We start from the raw sequence: 22668 nt of genomic DNA on the forward strand, positions 1-22668 counted from the left end.
AACCGCAATTTTGTACCTTCTAACTTCAGCTTGATGCTAATAAATAATATCAATCATAGATTTAGATGGTTAGATCATTACAGAAGTTAATGTGTCAGTCTGTTAAGATGTTGCTAACCAGGTTCAGGGTATACTACTATAGTTCCAGTAACTCAGAATATCAGCATCAGCAAGTAAGCGAGTCCCTCAGAAACTTGGTGAGACTGTCTCAAAATGAAAAATAAAAAGGTCTCAAAATGAAAAATAAAATGCCCCTGGGTTCAATCTGCAGTATAAAAAAAAAAAAAGATTGCTGTTGAATAAGATTTTATATAGGTTAACTGATATTTAAGAGGTTTAAGATAAATGTAATATTATTATTACTTTATCCAAATCCATAGAATGGTTCACCAAGAGTGAACCCTTAACTGTGTACTCTGGATGACAGTGATGTTCAGTGTGGGTTCATCAATTTTAACAAATGTAACAATGTTGATAATAGCAGGGACTAGGCATGTATGGGAACTGAGGGTATGTAACTCTTTCTGTACCTTTCTCTCCATTTTCTGTGAATCTAAAAGTGCTCTAAAAAAGATCCTTTAAAAAACAAAGCAAAATACAATTAAGTTAAATTAAAAAGCAGAGGGGCTGGGGTTGTGGCTCAGTGGTAGAGCGGCTTGCCTTGCACATGTGAGGCTCTGGGTTCGATCCTAGGCACCACATAAAAATAAAATAAAGGTATTATGTCCATCTACAATTAAAAGCATATTTTTAAAAAGTGGAGAGTCCAGGGGCAGTGGTGCATACACTTATAATCCCAGCAGCTCCAGAGACAGAGGCAGGAGGACCATGAGTTCAAAGATAGCCTCCTCAATTTATCGAGGCACTAAGCAACTGAGGGAGACCCTGTCTCTAAATAAAATACAGAATAGGGCTGGGAATGTGGCTAAGCAGTCGAGTGTCCTTCAGTTCAATCCCCAGTACCCAAAAAGAAAAAGTGGAGAAATACTTTTTCAGACACACAAAAGATATGTAATAATCAAAATAAGAATTATGAATGTTTTGTATGCCATTTGGTAAAAATTTTAATCTTGTGATTTTTTTTATAGACATTCCTCTTCTTCCATCTATTACATCTCTGAGTTTAAGTGAAAATGAAGAGAAGAGTGGACCTTTTGTGGTACACTGGTTAAACAATAAAGAGCTGCAGTTTACTTTGTCCATGGAAGTCTTTTTACAGCAACTTAGAAAAAGTTTTGAACATCCATCTTCTGAGGCCAGTGTAGAAGAAGCTAATCAAGCAGATATAAAATCTGATGAAGGTAAAGCTTTAAGACTAAAAGTTTAATTTGTTAAAGATAACCTTTTTTAAGATTAGGGTTAAACTATTATCAGAAATAAACTCAAAAATCACAGTGGCATAATGCAAATATGCACTAACTCATTTATTAGTATGGTATAGATATTTCTGTTCCAAAAATTGTTTTTTTTCATATGGTGATTTAAGAATTTAGGGTTTTGTGCTCTAGTGGGTTAGTCAGCCTCCAGGACTTTGTTACTTAAAGGACTTTCTGTGGAATAGCAGTATTTGCATTACCTGGGAAGTTCTTAGAAATGCATAATCTTGGCTCTATACAGACTTACTAAGCCAGGATCTATAATTTAATAAAATTTCCAGGGGATTTGTATGCATGTTAAAGTTGAGGAGTGCTAAGATCTTAAATTCCTCTGTATTCAGCCTACAGTTGGTGTAGAGAGAGAAGAGAAAGGTATAACTGTTTTTCAACCTTGACTTGGAAATGACAAATATTATTTCACTCTCATTCCATTGACCAGAAATAGTTACAAGGTTCCATATAGTTCCTTACAGAATAACCATTATATGCTAAATTTAATACTAAATATTAGGGCTTTGGATGTAACTCAGTGTTAAAGCACTTTCCTAACATGTATAAAACCCTGGGTTCAATCCCCATTACCAAGAAAAGAAAAAAAAACATAATACTAAATACTAATATATAATGAATACTAATATATAATACTAAATACAATACTGAATATGAAAGTTCAGTGTGTATTTAGCCATCCATCTCTGCTGTAGGCTTGATTATAAATGTGTTTGTTTTTTAACAAGTTTTATTTACATGATCATTAGAAAAAAATAAAATAGCACAGTTATCGTTTTTGCATTATTAAGTTTATGGGTATCCTTGCAGATTGATTCTTTTCTTCTCCCCTCTCCTGTTACTGGTTATCAAACCCAGGGTCTTGCACATGTTAGGCAAGTGCTCTATCATTGAGCTATCTTCCAATCCAGTTTGATTTTTATCTATGCTTATATAAGCAGTTGGGATTTTGTTTTGTTTTGTTTTGGAGGGAAATTACTGGGATTTGAACCCTGGGGCTTTACCACTGAGCTACATCCCCAACCCTTTTTATTTTAATTCTTTAAAATTTATTTATTTATTTATTTCTGTGGTGCTGAGGATTGAACTCAGTGCTTCATGCATATGAAGTCAGCACTCTACCAATGAGCCACATCCCCAGCACCCCTTTTATTTTTTATTTTGAGACAGTGTCTTGCTTGCTAAGTTGCCTAGGGCCTCACTGAGCTGCTAAGGCTGGCATTGAACTTGTGATCCTCTTGTCTCAGCCTCTGTGGTTGCTGGAATTTGGGTGTGTACCACCATACTTGCCTAGTTGTTGTTGTTTTGTTTTTAAAATAGTACTATGGTTATTCATGTAAACAAAAATAATGTTTTGCAACTTGTTTTATTTAATAGGCAGTTTTCTATCTTATTGTTTGTTTTTCTGTAACTAAGAAAAACTTTGATTTCTTTACTGATAACTATTTAATTCTAAATAGTTTGTCACTGTATTAATTGTAGTACAGTGACACATCATTTCTTCGTTGTGTGAATTTTTCTATAATATAAACTCCTAGATGTGGAATTACCAGGGAGTATATAGATTTTAAATATCAATAAGTTCTGCCAAATGGCCCAGCAGTAATGTTTGTCAGTTTATAGTTTCTCTAACTGTATCCAAATATCCTCTTGTGCTTCCTTTTGACATTATCATTTCATTATGGATTTTTTATCAGATGAAAAGGGAAAAAGGGCATCCTTTTACTTTGTATTTTCTTTGATGCAAGTTGAACAGAATGAGTGAATATATTTTGTTTTAATTCTTTTATGCCTGACCTTTCACGCCCCCTGCCCTTTAGAGTAATTTGTCATTTTCTAATTGATTTGTATATCTTATCTTTATTCTGGGGGTTGGGTACTGGGAATTGAACTCAGGGACACTGGACCACTGATCCACGTCCCCAGCCCTATTTTGTGTTTTACTTAGAAACAGGGTCTCACTGATTTGCTTAGTGCCTCACTAAACTGCTGAGGATGGCTTTGAACCCATGATCCTCCTGCCTCAGCCTCCTGAGCAACTGGGATTACAGGCATGTGTCACCACACCCAGCTATATGTTTTATCTTTTATAAATCTGATAAACAGTTAAAATTTTTTTTAAGGGACCATGTTAAGAAAGACTCTGTATTTCTAACCAAGAATTAAGGGGAGAGCAGGGGTTGTAGCTCAGTGGTAGAGCACATGCCTAGCATGTGTGAAGCTCTGGGTTTGATCCTCAACACCACATAAAGATAAATAAATAAAATAAAGGTATTGTATCCATCTACAACTAAAGTGTATGTATGTATACACACACACACACACACACACACACACATATCACACACACATATATATGCGTATATATTTTTCTTTTAATTAAGGGGAGTGTTTAAGGGCTGAAATTTTCAAAAGAAATGATAATAACAAATTTATTTTAAGTTACTAACATGTTGAAGGATTTCTGGAAATTGGGTCCTGTGATTCCTTTAAAATAGTTAAGATATCATGTCAGTTACAAGTGTATATACCTAGACGACTAGTGTGGCATACTCAAGTTTGTATAGATCTAATGGTGAAGAAAATACAAATAAAATAGTGTATTTAAAAATTCAGTCCCAGAATTGTGGTCCCAGTTCTAACTTTCATTTTACCATGAGTAAAACTGAGATCTAAAGTTGTAGTGTATCTTAGTGAAATTAACCTGAGTGCTAATTGTAGAATATCTGTGTTTAGAATCCAATTTTCCACTTTTCTAGTTCAGTATTATTCCTTTTGCTCACTACTTGACTCAGTTCTGTAGGCTTTCTTATTAGTCAAATTCAGTGACCTTATATCCCTGGAGCAAATTTGTTGGTAAGAGGCAGCCTATGTTTGTTAATATAAAAACTATGTTTCTCTTGAATACTTTTATAAAGCTATTCTTTACTTGTTTCATGAACTCTTTTTGCTTATAGAGATGGATGATGGTATTGATGATCTGAAAATAACTCATGACAAGAAGGAATTGGGTGGTGATAAAATAGTATCAAACTCAAGTTTTACACCATTACCATCAGCTGCCATTGATCATCAGATTGAAGTACTTCTGTCTGAATGGAATAAAAATGCAGACATGCTTTTCAGTATTCATCCCATGGATGGTTCTTTACTAGTTTGGCATGTAGATTGGCTGGATGAATACCAGCCTGGTATGTTTCGTCAAGTACAGGTACTATTACTGTAATATCTATGGAGATATTCTTGTTTTATAGTATCTCTGTATATAATTTTATATGTTCTAATATTTTCTTTCTTAATTCTAGGTGTCCTTTGTTTCCAGAATTCCTGTAGCTTTCCCCACAGGTGATGCGAACTCTCTCTGTAAAAGCATAGTAATGTATGCCTGTACCAAGAATGTGGACTTGGCTATTCAGCAGGGGAAACAAAAACCTTCTGGCCTCACTCGTTCCACATCAATGCTTATCTCTTCTGGTCACAACAAATCATCTAATAGTTTAAAATTAAGTATTTTTACCCCTAATGTTATGATGATTTCAAAGCATGCTGATGGTTCTCTAAATCAGTGGCTGGTCAGTTTTGCTGAGGAATCTGCTTTTTCTACAGTTCTTAGTATTTCTCACAAATCCAGATATTGTGGTCATCGTTTTCATCTTAATGATTTAGCTTGCCACTCAGTATTACCATTATTATTGACAACGTCACACCATAATGCATTAAGGACACCAGATGTTGATAACCAAAAGCAACCTCATGATTCTGTAAATATTGAAGAATATTCTTTGACACAACAAAATAAAAGCACTGGTGATATGGCATTTCAGGATCCCAATGCAGTTTATAGTGAGCTTATTCTTTGGAGGGTTGATCCGGTTGGGCCATTGTCTTTTTCTGGAGGAGTGTCTGAGCTTGCCCGGATTAATTCTCTTCATGTTTCTGCCTTTTCCAATGTGGCGTGGCTTCCTACTCTTATACCCAGTTATTGTCTAGGTAAGCATTCTATTTTTATTTCACTAATTTAGATTTTTTGACATTATGACCAAAGGGGTAAATTTTAAATGTTTGTAAATGCTTTGTAGGTGCATACTGCAACTCTCCTAGTGCATGCTTTGTGGCTAGTGATGGACAATATCTGAGGTTATATGAAGCAGTAATTGATGCCAAGAAACTTTTATATGAGCTTTCCAACCCTGAAATTTCTGTGAGTACTGTCTTTTTAAATAGTTTAAGTGTTTAATATGATGTTTGCCATATTTTACTTCATAATTGTTGCAGATTTTATGACAGTATGTTTTGCAAAAATGTAGGGTGTGACCATTATGTAAAGCTTTTTTAAAAATAAAAATCCTGCTACCATTACTTAAAACCATTTATTACCAAACTGTCTTTGGTATAAGATTAGGATGCATGGAATATATGTTAAAATTTATTAGTCTAAATTAATGCATAATATTTCTTTTTGACAGTTCAGCAAACACTTTACTAGTCTAGAAAAAAAAGTTAAAAAATTGTTATATATGAAAATAAAAAGCCCTCAGCATGGTTATGGTTTAGGGAGGAATTCTTTTGATAGCATTGCAAAGCTTTTGCTTTATGAGAGGCCACACTTCTTTCTATGCCTAACTAATAGCAGCCTGTCAACTATATTGTCTCCGTTAAGCAAGCATTTCTACTTTTTTTGGTTTTGGTGTTTTTTGAACATCCCCTGAGGCAGCCTTCAGTTCTACGTGAGCTTCCTGTTTAGGAGCTCCAAGCCATCTTCTCAGCTAGAAATTAATGCACTTGTTAATGCTTGAGTTACAAAGTTGCAGTCAATGGTCTGCCTTAATCCCGTTTCTTCTATAAATTATTTTTAATACCTGATTTTGGAAAAGGCAAAGTTTTCCAAAACAAATACATAGTGTTACAGTAGAAATATATATTTATTAAGGATTATCTGTTTGTTATGCATTGTTTAAGTGCTGGGAATTTAGTCATGAACAAAACAGATACCCTTATATTCTAGTGAAGAGAGATGGTGGTGCAGGGGTGGAGAGGAGTCAGGTAAAAATATATACAGAAAAGATACCATATGAGAAAAGACCTGTAGGAGATGAGGGAGCTGGATATGTGGTTAAAGAAAGAGAGATCCAGGAAGAGGGATCGCCAACTCAAAGACTTAGAAACTAGAGTATGTTGGTTATGTAAAGAAACAGCAAGTAGATCATTGTGGCTAGAGTAGAGAAAGTGAGGTGAAGAGTAGTCAGGTGTAAGTTCAGGAAGTTAGCCTGGCCAGACCAGGTAAGCCCTTGTAGTCCATTGTGAAAACTTTGGCTTTTACTATGAATAATGTGGAAACCATTGAAGAAAATGATAGGGTGGTAGGATTTGGGTGATATGAAATTCTGGTAACTACATAGATTAGATGTGTGAAGCAGAAGTGAAATCAGAGAAAACCAATTTGGGAAATTGGTTCAGGTGAGAGTAAAGGGACTTAGAATGGTAGCAAGTAGTAATGATAGAGATAAGAATTGAAATTCTGAATATGTTTTGAACATTGAGTAGTCAGAATTGAACTGGATATGAATGAATGTGAGTAAAAAGGGTGACTGCCATGGATTGTGGGAATTTAGCATTAGGTAAAGTATTCTATTCTTAAGTTCTTTAGCAGGGTACAAAGGCAACATACAAAAATCAATAGTTTTTCTATACACAAGTATGAATTCACTGAAAAAGAAATCAGGAAAAATATTCCATTCAAAATAGCCTCAGGCTGGGGAATGAGGGAATCCTAGGAATAAATCTAAGCAAGGAGGTAAAATGCCTCTACATTGAAAATTATAGAACACTAAAGAAAGAAATTAAAGAAGATACTAAAAGATGGAACGACCCCCACCCCGACTCCCCACATTCAGGGAGAAAGGTACACTTATACATTGCTGGTGTGACTGAAAATTGGTGCAGCCACTCTGGAAAGCAGTATGGAGATTCCTCAAAAAATTAGAAATGGAACCACTGTTCAACCGAGCTGTCTTACTCCTTGGTAGTTAATATCCAGAGGATTTAAGATCATTGTACTACAGTGACACAGCCACATCAATGTTTATAGCAGCTCACTTAATAGTAGCTAAGCTATGGAACCAACCTAGATGCCCTTCAACAGATGAATGGATTAAAAAATGTGGTATATACGCACAGTGGAGTATTAGCCATAAAGAAGAATGGCTTTATGACATTTGCAAGTAAATGTATGGCTCTGGAGATTATCATGCTAAGGAAATGAGCCAGTCCCCAAAAAGCCAGAGGTTGAATCTTTTTGCTGATATGAGCAAGATAATAAAGGGAGAATAAATATTCAGTAGATTAGTCAAAGGGGCATCAATGGAGGGGAAAAAGGATAGGAAAAGGAAAGACAATGAAATGAATCCAAAATAATTTTTCTAAGTACATACATGAATACACCATAGTGAATCCCACCATCATGTAGATCCATAAGAATGGAGTCCCAATTAGAATAAAATATATTCCATGCTTATATAATTATATCAAAAGGAATTCTGTCATGTATTACCAAAAAGAACCAATAAAAAAAGACCACCCACATTCATGGAACTAATATTATTAAATAATATTATTGGTATTAATATTATTAAATGAATAATTAACATTATAAACATTATTAAATTAATAAACATTACTAAATAGAGTTTAATATTATTAAATAGCCTTATTACCAAAAACTATCTACAGATGCAATGTGATCCCCATCAAAATACCAATGACATCCTTCACACAATGAGTAAAAAAAAATGAAACAGTCCTAAAATTAATATGGAAGGATAAAAGACCCAGACAGCGAAAGCAATTCTAAGCCAAAAATGCAATTCTTTATATGTGTGTGTGTTTGTGTGTGTGCATGTATTTTTAGTTGTAGATGGACACAATACCTTTATTTGTTTTTATGTGGTGCTGGGCATCGAACATAGTGCCTCACGCACGCTAGGCAACCACTCTACTTCTGAGCCGCAAGCCCAGCCCCAGAAAAGCAATTCTTGAGTTATCAAAGTACCTAACTTCAAATTACACTATAGAACTATAGAAACTAACAGTGCATGGTAGTGACATGAAAACATTATAACAGACATATAGACCAATGGAACAGAACAGAGACAAACCCACAGATCTATAGTCATCTAGATGATCCTTCACAAAGGTGCCAAAAACATGTTAGAGAAAAAAAAAAAAAAAAAAACCCTGGTGGTGCTGAAAAGAAATAGTAATCTACGTAGAAAAATGAGACAAGATCTCTATCATTCATACTGCACAAAAGTAATTCAAAATGGGTGAAAGACTTGGGAATTAGACCAGAAACTATGCAATCCCTAGAAGGAAATGTAGAGTCAACACTCCAACATATAGACACAAGCTCCAACTTCCTTGATCAGACTCCTAAAGTTCAAGAAATAATACCAAGAATTAATAAATGGTGTGGCATAGAATTAAAAAGCTTCTTCAGAGTAAAGAAAACAGTTGAGGGGCTGTGGCTGTGGCTCAGCGGTAGAATGCTTGCCTAGCACATGTGAGGCCCTGGGTTTGATGTTCAGCACCACATAAAAATTAAAAAAATAAATGTATTGTGTCCAACTACAACTAAAAAATAAATATTAAAAAAAGAAAACAGTTGATGTGAAGAGAGAACCTGCAGAATGTAAGAAAATCTTTGCTATTTGCTTTTGAAACAAAATTTTTTTTGTACTTATAGATGGACAGAATGCCTTTATTTTATTTATTTATTTTTATGTGGTGCTGAGGATTGAACCTCATGCATGTTAGGCAAGCTCTCTGCCACTGAGCTACAGCCCCAGCCCCTATTATGTACTCTTCTGGTGGAAGATTAATATCCATAATGTATAAAGTACTCAGAAAATTTACCCCCCCAAAAAAACCCCAATCAATAAATGGGTAAATGAATTAAATAGATACTTCTCAAAAGATAAAGTACAAATGAACAACAAACATGAAAAAATGTTGACATCTTTAACAGTTAGAGAAATGCAAACCAAAACTTCAGTGAGATTTCATCTCTTGCCAGTTAGAATGGCAGTCATCAACAATACAAACAATAATAAATGCTGGAGAAGATGTGGGCAAAAAGAAATACTTCTACACTGTTGGTGGGATTCTAAATAAGTGCAATGACTGTGGAAGTCAGTATGGAGGTTCCTCAAAAGATTAGGAATGGAATTATCATATGACCCATCTATACCACTCCTCTATATTTATCCTGAAGAATTAAAGTTAACATACTATAGTGATACATGTGTACTCATGTTCACAGCAGCACTATTCATAATAAGCAAACTATGGAATCAGCCAGTGTGACTGTCACTGGACAAATGGATAAAAATACAATGGAGCCAGGTGCATGCCTGTAATCCTAGCAGCTCAGGAGGCTGAGGTAGAAAGATCATAAGTTCAAAGTGAGCCTTAGCAACTTAGTGAGGCCCTAAGCAACTCAGCGATACTTGGTGTCTAAATAAAATACAAAAATGGGCTGGGCATGTGGCTCAGTGATTAAGCGCCCCTGGGATCAATCCTCAGTACTAGAATAAAGAGAAAAAGAAAAAAAAAAAAAAACAACAGAGTTTTATTCAGTCATAAAGAATAAAATGTCATTTGCAGGAAAAAAAAATGGATGGAACTATATATTTATATTAATATCCATAATACATAATCATTATGGATATTAATATATACATATATAAATATATATCATGTTAACTAATTCAGGCTCAGAAAATAAAGGGTTTTCCACACACAGATTCTAGAGAGGAAAATGGAAAAAATAATCGATGGAATGGGAGAGATCTCAAAAAAAAAAAAATAGAAGGAAGACCAATAGAGCAGAGGAAGAAGATGAGAGGGTGGAAGGATGGGAGGGAAAGGGGAAATTATAGGGACCAATATTGACCAAATTATATTATTATATTGTGTCCCCATGCATGAGTATATAATAATGAATCCTGCTATCATGTATAATTATAATGCACCAATAAAATCATAAGAAAAAGAATAAAGACAAAGAAATACTCAGTTCTTGTCATGAGTTGAAATGAAGAATTTTTCATGAGCATTTTTTTGAGGGGCAAGGAGAGTCAAGAGCCTGACTTTGTGCATGCTAATTTTGAGATGCCTGTTTGACATCCAAGATACCCAGTACTGGTCTCTGGAGTTTAGAGGGAGGTGAGGCCTAAAGATATAAATTAAGAAGTTGTTGGTAGATAAATTTAAAGTTGTAGAAGTTGATGAAATTGTGGAGGGAGGGAGCAAATGATAGAAGTATTGAATGCTAGAGCATTCCATTGTTAAAAGTAGTATGAATGTGGTATATATTAGAAACCAAATAAAGAAAGTGTTTCAGAGAAGAAAATGAACAGCAGGATTAGATAGATGCTTTTATGGACAGATCAAGTTAGGAATATTGACCACAATTAGCAGAGTGAACTTGACTAGAGCAGTCGGTGTTTAAGAGGCTTAAAAAATCAGCATATATAGGTAGTGTGTCAGCTTATTTCTTTAGCTATGTCTTTCCCACAAAATTAATACTTAAAAAGCACTGCTTCTGGGGCTGGGGTTGTGGCTCAGTGGTAGAGTGCTCGCCTAGAATGTACAAGACACTGGGTTCGATCCTCAGCACCACATAAATGCAAAATAAAGATATTGTGTCCACCTAAAACTTAAGAATAAATATTAAAAAAAAAAAAAAACGCACTGTTTCTTAGAACATATCCAGGACATTTAATTTAGTATTTCACATTCATGGATATAAAATATTTTCCCCCTAAAAATTACAAGCAGTGTTTTTATTTTTTGTCTGTATCAATTGAGCTGTCACTGTTATTTGTTCCTAAGTAATTCCTTTTAAGGTAAAATCCTAGAATGTTGATTGTTGAAAGGAACTGTATTTAGTCTCACTTGAACTTAATTGTTATTTATCTGTTATGCCTAAAAATTCATGTTATTTGCTTTTAATTACTTTTGAATTTATTGTTTAGTAAAGGAGATATCAATTTTTTAAAAAACAGAAATATGTTGGTGAAGTGTTTAACATCGTCAGTCAACAATCAACAGCAAGGCCAGGATGCATTATTGCGTTAGATCCCATTACCAAACTTGTAAGTATTATTTTTCTGTTACTTAGCGTCAGGTATGTGATATGTATCCCAACTTATGTTGATATTTGTTTATATTTAGCATGGCAAAAAAACCCAACTGCTTCATGTTTTTCAAGAAGATTTTATTTTAAATAATCTTGAGAGGAAAAGTCTCGGAAAAGACAGCATTTTAGCTGATACAGGTAAAGAATTTTTATATGTAATAACATATTAATATAGAGTATGTTAAATAGTTACTAAAGATAAATTGATATATTTTACATTGTGTATCTCAAGTTAAAATTGTCCTGTGTACATTTCTGATATTATTATAAACATTGACAACTATATATTTATTTTGAGACAGGTTCTTAATATGTTGCCCATGCTGCCCTTGAACTCCTGGGTTCAAGCAATAATGTCTCAGCATCCTGAATAACTGGGACTACAGGCTCATGTCACTTATCCTGGCTTATTTTTTTTTATTATTAACCAGAAATGGAAAAAAAAACAAAGGGATTTCTCAGTTATATAGTTTTTAAAAAGCATTATAGAAATATTTACCATTGATATTTGCATACTCTTCGCATAGATAAGATCTTACTCTACATAGGATGACATGGATCCCTGGCCTTTTAGAAACCTATAATTTAAAGAAATAGCTTAAAAATTTAAGCTATGGGGTCCTTAAAGGCTAAGTGTTTTTGTTTTTGTTTTTTTGTTGGTACTGGGAATTGAACCTGGAGCCATGTGCATGTCAGTGATCTACCACTGAGCTATATCCCCAGCCCTTTTGTATTTTTATTTTGAGACATCGTCTCTTTAAGTTGCTCAGGCTGGGTTTAAATTTGCCATCCTCCTTCCTTAGCCTGCCTAGTAGTTGGAATTATAGGCAGGTGCCACTGTGCCTGATGATTAAGTATCTTAATTTACTTTTTATACTAAAAGTTTAAAATTCTTTATTAAACTCACTGCTCAACATTAGCTGTTAATTTACATGAAGGAAAATGGGAAAAATAAAGCTAAAATTTCTTGGTCTTTAATCTTAATTACAGAACCAAACCAAACTCAGAAATGATGTTCCTTAAGATTAAAATCTTATAAAGATTTATAAGTTTACCACTTATCAAGTCAGTTATCAAGTCTGAAATAATATTAACTACATTCTCTACTTGTTCCAGATATTTTTTTTCCTGACTTCTCTTGCACATTGTTTATTTCTTCTACCTCTTGGATATTATTTCTAACACCATTTCCATTTTTCTTCTCTTTTAAGAAGTATTCCTTAGAATTCTCCACTTTTACATTGAACATCCAGTTTCTTACCCCTGCTTTTACTTAGTCTTCTATCATTTACCCTGAGATTTCATGAGCTGTGCAAATACACTTTACTCATGTTTTATGATTTTGAACATGATGGAAATATGCTAAAAATGGGGAATAAAGATGGCAAATATAGAATAAAATATTGTTTATTTAAATAAAAAGGTTTTTATCTTTTTATATTAAAATGGCAATGTTAATTTCAAATCTCTTTAAATTTTTTTTAAATAAAAATTATTCCCTTGTGCTTAAGGTTATGTCTTTATCTTTCTAGCATTTTCTTTTCTAAGATTCTTCAATTTTTAATTTTTTATCTTTAAGACTAATTTTAAAAATGTTTTTCTTAAAACATTCAGGGAATTCTTAATGACTTTTACTCAGCAATTATCTTTATTATTAGAGCTTTCCAGAAAATACCAAGGAGTTGTTTTTATCTTCTTTTCTTTCTTGTCAAGAAGAAAAGTATTTTATGGATATTTTCATTATTGGGGCATTCTTTCTTGATAGTGAAATTGTAAGAAGTAGGATTGATTTTTTTTTTTTTTTTTTTGGTGATCATTCCTTTGTCCTTTTCTGCCTTTTAATTCTTAAAATTTGAATACCTAACTCAGAACACATTATCAAAGTTACCTTTTCATTTAGTTTCCTAACACAAGATGATTTAAAATATTTATGGTCATCTTTATTTTCTAAAGTGTTTTTTTTTAAATAATTTATTTTATTTATTTATTTTAATGTGGTGCCAAGGATCGAACCCAGTGCCTCCTCACACGTGCTAGGCAAGCATTCTGCCGCTGAGCCATAAATCCCAGGTCCTAACAAGTTCTTTTGAAAACTTTTTCCAATGCAAATTTAAAAGGGCAAAAACTTTGGGTCTCAAAAATATTTGCTTTCTGTTTTTCACATGTTCTATGACTTATAGGGTATTTATAATGTAGTTTTTTAATGTCATTTCATACCTAACCAGGAATAGCTTATAGTGAAAACTTGAAGTCTCTTATAAAAAAAAAAAAGGAATAATGAACCATTGATTTTATGATAATTTTTAGAAAACTCATTTAGTTCTTTTGAGCAACTTTGTATGTTGTTTAATCTGTATAGTCCAAGAAAAATTTTCTTAAATAATATGTTAGTTGATGAATACTTACATTCTGGTCATTAGATATGCATCTGAATAAGACATTCCAGTATGAAACTTTGAAAAATTTTGGCAACAAAATTTCATCATGATATATTGTCTTAAAATATACATTTTGGCATAACAGTTTTAGCGATATTGCTTATATAAATGAAAATTTTCACTTAAAAATATATAATATATTACATAGTTCTTGTTTAGAAATTTTCCTCTTATTAAGATCTCTATATGAACATTATGATGACTGTGATGTATGATTTTTTAAGCCTTTCAATTAAAAAATGAAATTTAAGAATAACATGCATATATATAGTTGTTAAAATTTTGGATTAACAAATTTATGTGGTAAAGAAGTTGAATATATTCTACAATGCCATTTTGTATTTGGAATCCTAGATAAAAATTTTCAATTTTCTTTCTTTTAAAAATAGTTATTTTAACTTGGTTTATTTAGTATGTTGTCTCATTTATCTGTGTTAATAATGAAAAATATCACTGATACCAACAGGCAGTTCACCTAATAGATTTTCTGAAAAGTTCTACCTAGTTGTGATAGAGTACACACAAGACAGCCGTTCACTACTACATATGTGGAATTTACACTTAAAGTCAATTCCTGTCTCATTGGGTGAGTCCTTTATTTATTTATTCATTTATTTTGATTGTAGCTTTAGGCATAAATATTAAAAATTACACATGATTGGATAGTTTAGGACATATTTCTTAAAGTCATTCTTCCGTAGTAATGACAATTATTTAGTTAATACAGAAAAGCAAAATGAGTTTCTCGTTTTCTTGCTGTGCAGAACATTAATATGTGTTCTGTTTTATCTTTTGTAAGGGAGTTTTGGATTATAAAATGTAGTAGTTATAGTATTTGTAGAGTTCCTTGCCAACTTCTTGGTTTTTTTCTTATGTTTTGTAGATGAAAAAGTGGACACGAAAATATCTGAAGCAGTTTGGCAACCAGAAGAACATTATTCTTCTTCTCCAGAGAAGATCCTGTCTCCTTTTTCACAAAAGTATCAGGCTTGCAGAGCAAATCTTCAGAGTACCAGCAAGTTGTCTTTGTTTTCCGAAATGGTGTATAGCCAAGAGTTGCATTTACCAGAAGGAGTAGAGATAATAAGTGTTAAGCCATCAGCAGGTTTGTGAATTTTATGGAAATAGTAGTTGCAAAAGAGACCCTAAAGTGTAAAATAGTTTTTACTGTCTGGCCCTTTAAGTTTGCCAAAACCTGATTTAGTAAACTAATAGTATAGCCTGAGAAAATATTAAGTTCCACCTAGGAATCTACTCAGCACTAGTTATATTGAAGGGCCCTACGAAGTGACCCTTTAGTATTTAGGTAAACAAGGGACATTCACATTTGTATTGAAAAATATGAACAAGGAGGAGACAAGGAGTGTTGAAAAAATACTTTAAAAATGTTAATATCTTTAAGATAATGTATAAAATTAGCAGAGAGCTATAAAATGAATGCTAGATTTAGAATCAAGATAAGAATTCAGATTTCTAATTCTTCCTTAGTCTAGTTGTTTGATTCAAACAGAGCATACTTAATGTGTTTGATTAGGTTGGGTCTTTACCTATAAATGCAGGAATTGAAGTAAACTTTCCTAATGTTCCCTTTCTGCTCTAGGCTTTGGTGATTCATTTTTAATATATTGTTGTGATGTCACTAAATGCCTCCTACTGATCTTAGTGAGCCTTAAACTAAATATAGACTACCATGTTCCTAACAGTAGTTCATGCAAAAGGACTAAAACCTTTAATTGATGAGAACATAAGTATAACTAAATTTGATATTTTAATGGATTATTTTTATTGTAGGACATCTGAGTTCTTCTTCCATATATCCTGTATGCAGTGCTCCTTATTTATTGGCAACTTCATGCTCAGATGAGAAAGTAAGATTTTGGAGATGCAGAGTAACAGATGGAGAATCTGCCACATCAAAGAATGGAAAAATAGATCTTGTATATATTTGGGAAGAATGGCCATTACTTATTGAAGATGGACTTCAGAGCAATAGTAGTATAAGTGTACCTGGTAGGCCTATAGAAGTTAGCTGTGCACATACAAATCGTTTGGCTGTAGCATATAAGCAGCCTGCATCTAATAGATCTTCTCAGGACTTTTTGATGCATGTAAGTATTTTTGAATGTGAGTCTACAGGAGGTTCATGTTGGGTCCTTGAACAGACAATTCATTTAGATGAGTTAAGCACAGTGTTGGATTCTGGCATTAGTATTGATAGCAATTTAGTGGCCTACAATAAGCAAGAGGCATGTTTATTCAGTAAAGAAAGTATCACATCAAACACAAAGCATTTAGTTCATTTAGATTGGATGTCTAGAGAAGATGGTTCTCATATCCTAACTGTAGGAATTGGATCAAAACTTTTTATGTACGGACCACTGTCTGGCAAAGTACAAGAACAACCTGGTAAGGAAAACCTGGCATTTCCTCTCTGGGAGAGTACTAAAATTGTGCCTCTTTCTAAATTTGTACTGTTACGAAGTGTGGACTTGGTTTCTTCTGTAGATGGCTCCCCACCATTTCCTGTTTCTCTATCATGGGTTCGGGATGGCATTCTTGTGGTAGGAATGGATTGTGAAATGCATGTATATTCCCAGTGGCAGCCATCTTCTAAACAAGAACCTGTTATAACAGATTCATGCAATGGGAGCACTCCGTCTATACTAAGTTTAATAAAACAGAGTAACTCATCAAGTTCTGGGTTACATCCTCCAAAGAAAACGCTGACTCGATCTATGACCAGTCTTGCACAGAAAATTTGTGGAAAGAAAACTGTATTTGATCCTTCAGTGGATATGGAAGATTCAGGTCTTTTTGAAGCAGCTCATGTACTGTCCCCAACTTTACCTCAGTACCATCCCTTGCAACTTTTGGAACTCATGGATCTTGGCAAAGTTCGAAGAGCAAAGGCCATCTTGTCACATCTTGTCAAGTGCATTGCTGGGGAAGTTGTGTCTCTGAATGAAACTGAATCCAATCATGAACGCCGCCTAAGGTCTCTCACCATTAGTGCTAGTGGAAGCACTACCAGAGATCCCCAGGCATTCAACAAAGCTGAAAATATAGATTACACTGAAATAGATTCTGTCCCTCCACTTCCGTTATATGCCTTACTTGCAGCTGATGATGATAGCTGTTATTCATCTTTGGAGAAATCTAATAATGAGAGTTTTTTAAATAAATCAAGCCAGTTGTCAAAAGAAAGTTATGATGAACTTTTTCAGACTTCAGCTATAATGCCTGATATTCATGTGTTAGAGACAGATGAAGAAACTACAAAGCCCAGAGTTATTGACCTTTCACAGTATAGTCCAACTTATTTTGGTCCTGAGCATGCTCAAGTTCTTTCTGGCCACTTACTTCATTCTAGTTTACCAGGACTTAGCCGGATGGAACAGATGTCTCTGATGGCCTTAGCAGATACTATTGCAACTACAAGCACTGATATTGGAGAAAGCAGAGACAAAAGCCAAGGTAATACTAAATTCCATAGAGTATTTGAAGATACAGCTGGTAATATTTTTACTTATTTTCACAGAAAAATGATCTTTTTTAAATAAAATGATGCTATGAAGACTTAAAAAAACATTATTTCTATCTTTATAGTAGTTTTGACTTCAATAAATATTTTATATCCCATAAATCATTGTGGCATAAAGGAAGGACACAAAAAATCATCATGACAGTCATTTTTTGCTGAATATTTGTGAGTTTAGCAAAAGTTAACAGAGTTTTTTGTGGTGTTAGGGATTGAGGGCCTCATGCTTCCTAGGCAAGCACTCTACCACTGGGAGCTACATTCCCAGTGAACTGATTTTTATTAAACAATTATTTTAGGTACTTGAAAATGCAGTAATTTCTGTTGATTTTTTCAAGTTATAATAATATAACTTGATAAATAATAAAACTAGCATAAGTAATTACTCCTACCTATAATAACAAAAAAAGCATAAGAAAATTTGATCTTTTTATCACACAGGAAGCATTTTTTAAAAAATCTCCTGAATTTATGAACAAATTTGGACAATTTCCCTCAAATCTCAAATAAGGTGTGAAATTAACTATTTAAAAATCCAGTTACATTTTAATTTAAATCAAATAAGATCAAATTATAAAGAATGTTAATAAATTCTGAGTCAGTTCATTCTCTTTTTTGTTATTTTTCCAGTTATTTAGCTATATAATATCTTTGTAATGTAAAATTATGTAGAAAAAGGGAATATTATAAAATATTTTAGATAACCTTTTTGTCAGCTTAAAATGTTTTATCACTGTTTCTGGTGCTGTGACATATGCTGATTATCAGAAATTTTAGTATTGTTTTGCTTACAAAATGTTTTTTTTTTAACAATTTTTTTTTTTTTTTTTTCCTATTTGCAGGTGGAGAAACTCTTGATGAATGTGGCTTAAAATTTCTTTTGGCTGTTAGACTCCATACATTTCTTATAACTTCCCTTCCAGCCTGTAGAGCTCAACTCCTTCACCAAGGTGATTTGGTAGTAATCTCTTTGGGAAGAGGGAGCATGCATGGAAGGGTAGGGTTATGGGGATGAAACCCAGGGCCTTGCACATGCTAGGTAAGCATGTGCTGTATTACTGAGCCACACTTCCAGCTGATTTTGGAAATAATCTACTACAGGGAAGAAAGTCAAGTAGAAAGAGAGAAAAACTTATGACTTTTATACTTATTTTTTGGCTAGGCATGATAGTGATGCTGAGTATGATGTATTCTAAGTTCCCTTTATTTTATTTATTTATTTATTTATTTGGTATCATGGAATGAATTCAAGGGCACTCAACCACTAAACCACATTCCCAGCCTTTCTTTTGTATTTTATTTAGAGAAGGGTCTCACTGAGTTGCTTAGTGCAACTTTGCCATTCCTGAGGCTTGCTTTGAACTCTTGATCCTTCTGCCTCAGCCTCCCGAGTTGCTGGAATCACAGGCATGTGACACCTCACCCAGCAGTTTATTTTTAAGAAGTTTATTTCCTCTTTATCTTCTTTGTTAAGACCTAATATTTTTAATGGTAGATGAAAAGGACAATCAGATATTCTGTGTTTTTATTATATTTATTTATTTATTTTTTGATTACTAGAGAGTGAACCCAGGGGCACTTAACCACTGAGCAACAGTCCCAGCCTTTTTTTTTTTTGAGACAGGATCTTGCTAAATTGCTTAGGGCCTTGATTAGTTGCTGAGGCTGGCCTTGAACTTGGGATCCTCCTGCCTCAGCCTCCTGAGTCACTGGGATTACAGGTGTGTGCACACACAGCTCTGTGTTATGTTTTTAAATATGAAATATTAAAGGTAAATTAATATTGTTTTATTCACTTTAATTTTTTCTTTAAAATTTTTTTTTTTTGCCTTTTTGATATTCATGTAAATTGAGATCCCCCAAAATATGAACACTTCTTATAAAAATAATACATTCAAATTTAAATGCTTCACACAAAGGAAACACAGAATATAAAAAATAAAAATTCGAGCTGTGGTTGTGGCTTAGTAGTAGAGTGCTTGCCTAGTTATGCAAGGCACTGGGCTCAATACTCAGCACCACATAAAACTAAATAAATAAAATAAAGATATTTTGTGTCCAACCACAACTAAAAAATATTTTTAAAAAAATTATGAAATTTGTACCCCTGAAACAGATAAAATTAGCGTGTATTGCAGATATTAGTTTAATAGCATTATATTTCAGATATGCTCACGTACTGTTTAGACAGTACTCTTCCGGTTGAAAGTAACAAAAATCTCACTTCAGATGACTTAAAACAGAATATTTATGGACTCAATTCCTAGAAGCTTAAAGAGATGAAGCTGGGTTCCAGAGTGGATAGTGTTACTGGTACTCTGCAAATGAGCCTCTATTCACTGGTCCCTGTCTCTTGTTCTTTATTTTCTATTTTGTTTCCCTCCTTGCTTCCTTTCTCCCCTCATTTTGCATTTTGCTTTGGAAATTAAAGTTAAAACTTAGTTGAGATTAATTTCTGTTAAGAAAAAAGTTTTATTGTAAATTGGCAATTCTGTATATTTAAGGGATACATGTAAGATATATGTATACAAAGTGGAATGATTAATTTAAGCTACTTAATATCCATCTGCTCAAGTACTTATGTTTGAAGGTGCAAACACTTGAAATTCGCTTTTAGCAATTTTGAACTATGCAAATGTACTATTATTAAGGGTAATCATCATGTTGTACAAGAGACCTCAAAAACTTATTCCTTCTGTCTTTGTATCCTTTAATCAATATCTCCCTATTATCCCTATCTTCCAGCTTCTGATTACCACTATCCTACTCTGTTTCTATGAGTTTGGTTGTTTTAGATAGCATTAGTGAAAATATGTAATATTTGTCTTTATATGACTTTCATTCTCTTTTTTTGTTATTTTTCCAGTTATTTAGCTATATGATATCATTTGGCGTAAAGTCCTTTAGATTTATCCAGGTTATTGCAGATGACAGAATTTTTTTTATGGCTCTTTAGTATTCCTTTGTGCATTTTCTTTATTCATTCATTCATTGATAGACACAAAGATTGATTTCATAACTGAGATATTGTAAATCATACCCCAGTAAACATGGGGTTTAGGTATCTCTTCAATATATTGATTTCAAATCCTTTGGATATGTACAGAGAAGTAGGGTTGCTAAATCTTATGTTAATTCTAGTTTTAGTGTTTTGAGGAATCTGTATACCTTTTTCCATAATGGCAATAATAATTTACATTCCCACCAATAGTGTATGACTTCCCTTTTCTGCATATCCTTGCCAATGCTTATTATCTTTTTGATGATAGCCATTCTAAAAGGTATGAGGTGATATTGTAGCACGGAGCATGGTTTGGTGGGTTCTTTGTCTCATGAATTTAAAAAATGAACTCCACAGACAAAAAGGGTGAGAACAAAGTAACAGGATTTATTAGAGTAACATAAAGAAAGCAGAACTTCTGTAGGAGGAGGAATGGAAAGAGAGGGTTGCCAGTGAGTGGTATTGTCTAAGGATGTATGTAAATCTGTAAGGTTAATGAAGCTAGCTAGCTCTTGACCCAATCCTGGCTAAGGTGTTCCATAAGCTCTTCACATTCCTTCTGGTCCTATAAGTTCCTCTTTATGGAGGGGGTCTGGGCACTAGGCAACATTTGTCTCACTGTCACTTACTTTTTCTGCTTACACAGGGATGGGCTTGACCTTGATGAAGCCTGGCCTTTTGTGCCTGTAGTCTCTCAGCCTGCTACACAGAAATCTGACCTTTTGAAGGGGCCCTACCTACCTATTTAACTCTTTCTCCTGCCTCACTATTGTGGTTTTCATTTGCCACTTCCCTTATCGACAAAAATGTTTTTTTGTTGTTGTTGTTGTTGTTGGCCATTCATATGTCTGTCTTTGGTAAATATCTGTTCAGGTCTTTAGATAAGTTATTTGATTTTTTTTTCTTTTTTACTATTGGGTTTCTTAAATATTTTGGATATTCACCTCTTATCAAGTGTGCAGATTACAGATGTTTTCTCCTAATCTGTAGGTTGTCTTTACTCTCTGTGAGTTAAATCCTTTGCTCTACACAAGCTTTTTAAATTTGATGTAATCCTATTTGTTTGTTTTTGTTGCCTGTGCTTTAGGGATCTTATCTAGATCAGTGACATGGAGATTTTCTCCTGTTTTCTTCTGGTAGTTTTATAGTTTCAGATCTTAAGTTTTTAATCTATTTGTATAGTTAACAAAAAGATTATTAAGTCATTTTGGAGAATTGATTTCTATATTATTATGTAATGCCCTTTTATTTCTGATGACTTTCCTTGCTTTCAAGTTTGCTCCATCTGAGATGAATATATGTATTCCTGATTCATTTGTTTAGTGTGGGTATGACATTTTGTTATCCATTTACTTACAGGCTATATTTGTCTTTATATTTAAATCAGGTTTCTTGGAGACAACATATAGTTGTACTTTTGTTTTTTGAATCACTCTAACAGGCTCTGTCTTTAAATTGAAATATTTTAACTTTTGTCCATTCAAAGTTAACATTGAGGTAGTTGATTGATATCTGCTATATTTGCCACTATTTTCTATTTAATGGTTTTGTTTTCGTTCCTATTTTTTAATTCACGAATGGTACTTGTACATATTTATGGGGTATAATGTGACATTCTAATGTATACAGTGTTTAGTGATTAAATCGGGGTAATTGCATATATATCACTACAGTTATCTCATTTCATTGTGCTGGGGACATTCAAATCCAACTCAAATTCTGCTAGCTATTTTCAAACAATCCATTGCTGTGTAACCCTTTATTCCTATTTTCTTCTTCTACTCTTGAGGTTTTATTTTATTTTTTTTAATATTTTAATACCTTTATTTCACTTATTTATTTTATGTGGTGCTGAGGATCGAACCCAGGGTCTCGCACATACGAGGCAAGCACTCTACCAGCCCTACTCTTGAGGTTTTAATGAGCATTTTACATAATTTCATTTTCTCTCCTTTCTTTCTTACTGTATCAGCTGTACTTACTTACTTTTTTTTTTTTTTTTTTTAGTGTTGCCCTAAAACTTGCATTATACACTTTCAAATAACACAATACTTTTTCATGGATAATATGAGTACCTTATAACAACAAAATTGTTATTTTTTCTCTTA

At 33.4% G+C, this 22668-nt stretch overlaps 1 protein-coding gene across 3 annotated transcripts in view; it reads left to right on the forward strand.

The window, feature by feature from the left end:
• Dmxl1 (Dmx like 1) overlaps nucleotides 1-22668 on the forward strand; it is a 165721-nt gene that overhangs the window by 44219 nt on the left and 98834 nt on the right. For all 3 annotated transcript variants that reach the window (XM_071612205.1, XM_027941104.2, XM_027941105.2), the window contains exons 10-19: nucleotides 1089-1301; nucleotides 4343-4596; nucleotides 4691-5375; nucleotides 5465-5586; nucleotides 11450-11539; nucleotides 11619-11721; nucleotides 14488-14607; nucleotides 14905-15126; nucleotides 15813-17495; nucleotides 18402-18509. In XM_071612205.1, coding sequence (XP_071468306.1) covers nucleotides 1089-1301; nucleotides 4343-4596; nucleotides 4691-5375; nucleotides 5465-5586; nucleotides 11450-11539; nucleotides 11619-11721; nucleotides 14488-14607; nucleotides 14905-15126; nucleotides 15813-17495; nucleotides 18402-18509 — 3600 coding nt within the window. The remainder of the gene's footprint in view (nucleotides 1-1088; nucleotides 1302-4342; nucleotides 4597-4690; nucleotides 5376-5464; nucleotides 5587-11449; nucleotides 11540-11618; nucleotides 11722-14487; nucleotides 14608-14904; nucleotides 15127-15812; nucleotides 17496-18401; nucleotides 18510-22668) is intronic.

This window comes from Marmota flaviventris, chromosome 5 (genome assembly GCF_047511675.1).
Source record: "Marmota flaviventris isolate mMarFla1 chromosome 5, mMarFla1.hap1, whole genome shotgun sequence".
Classification (NCBI taxonomy): domain Eukaryota; kingdom Metazoa; phylum Chordata; class Mammalia; order Rodentia; family Sciuridae; genus Marmota; species Marmota flaviventris.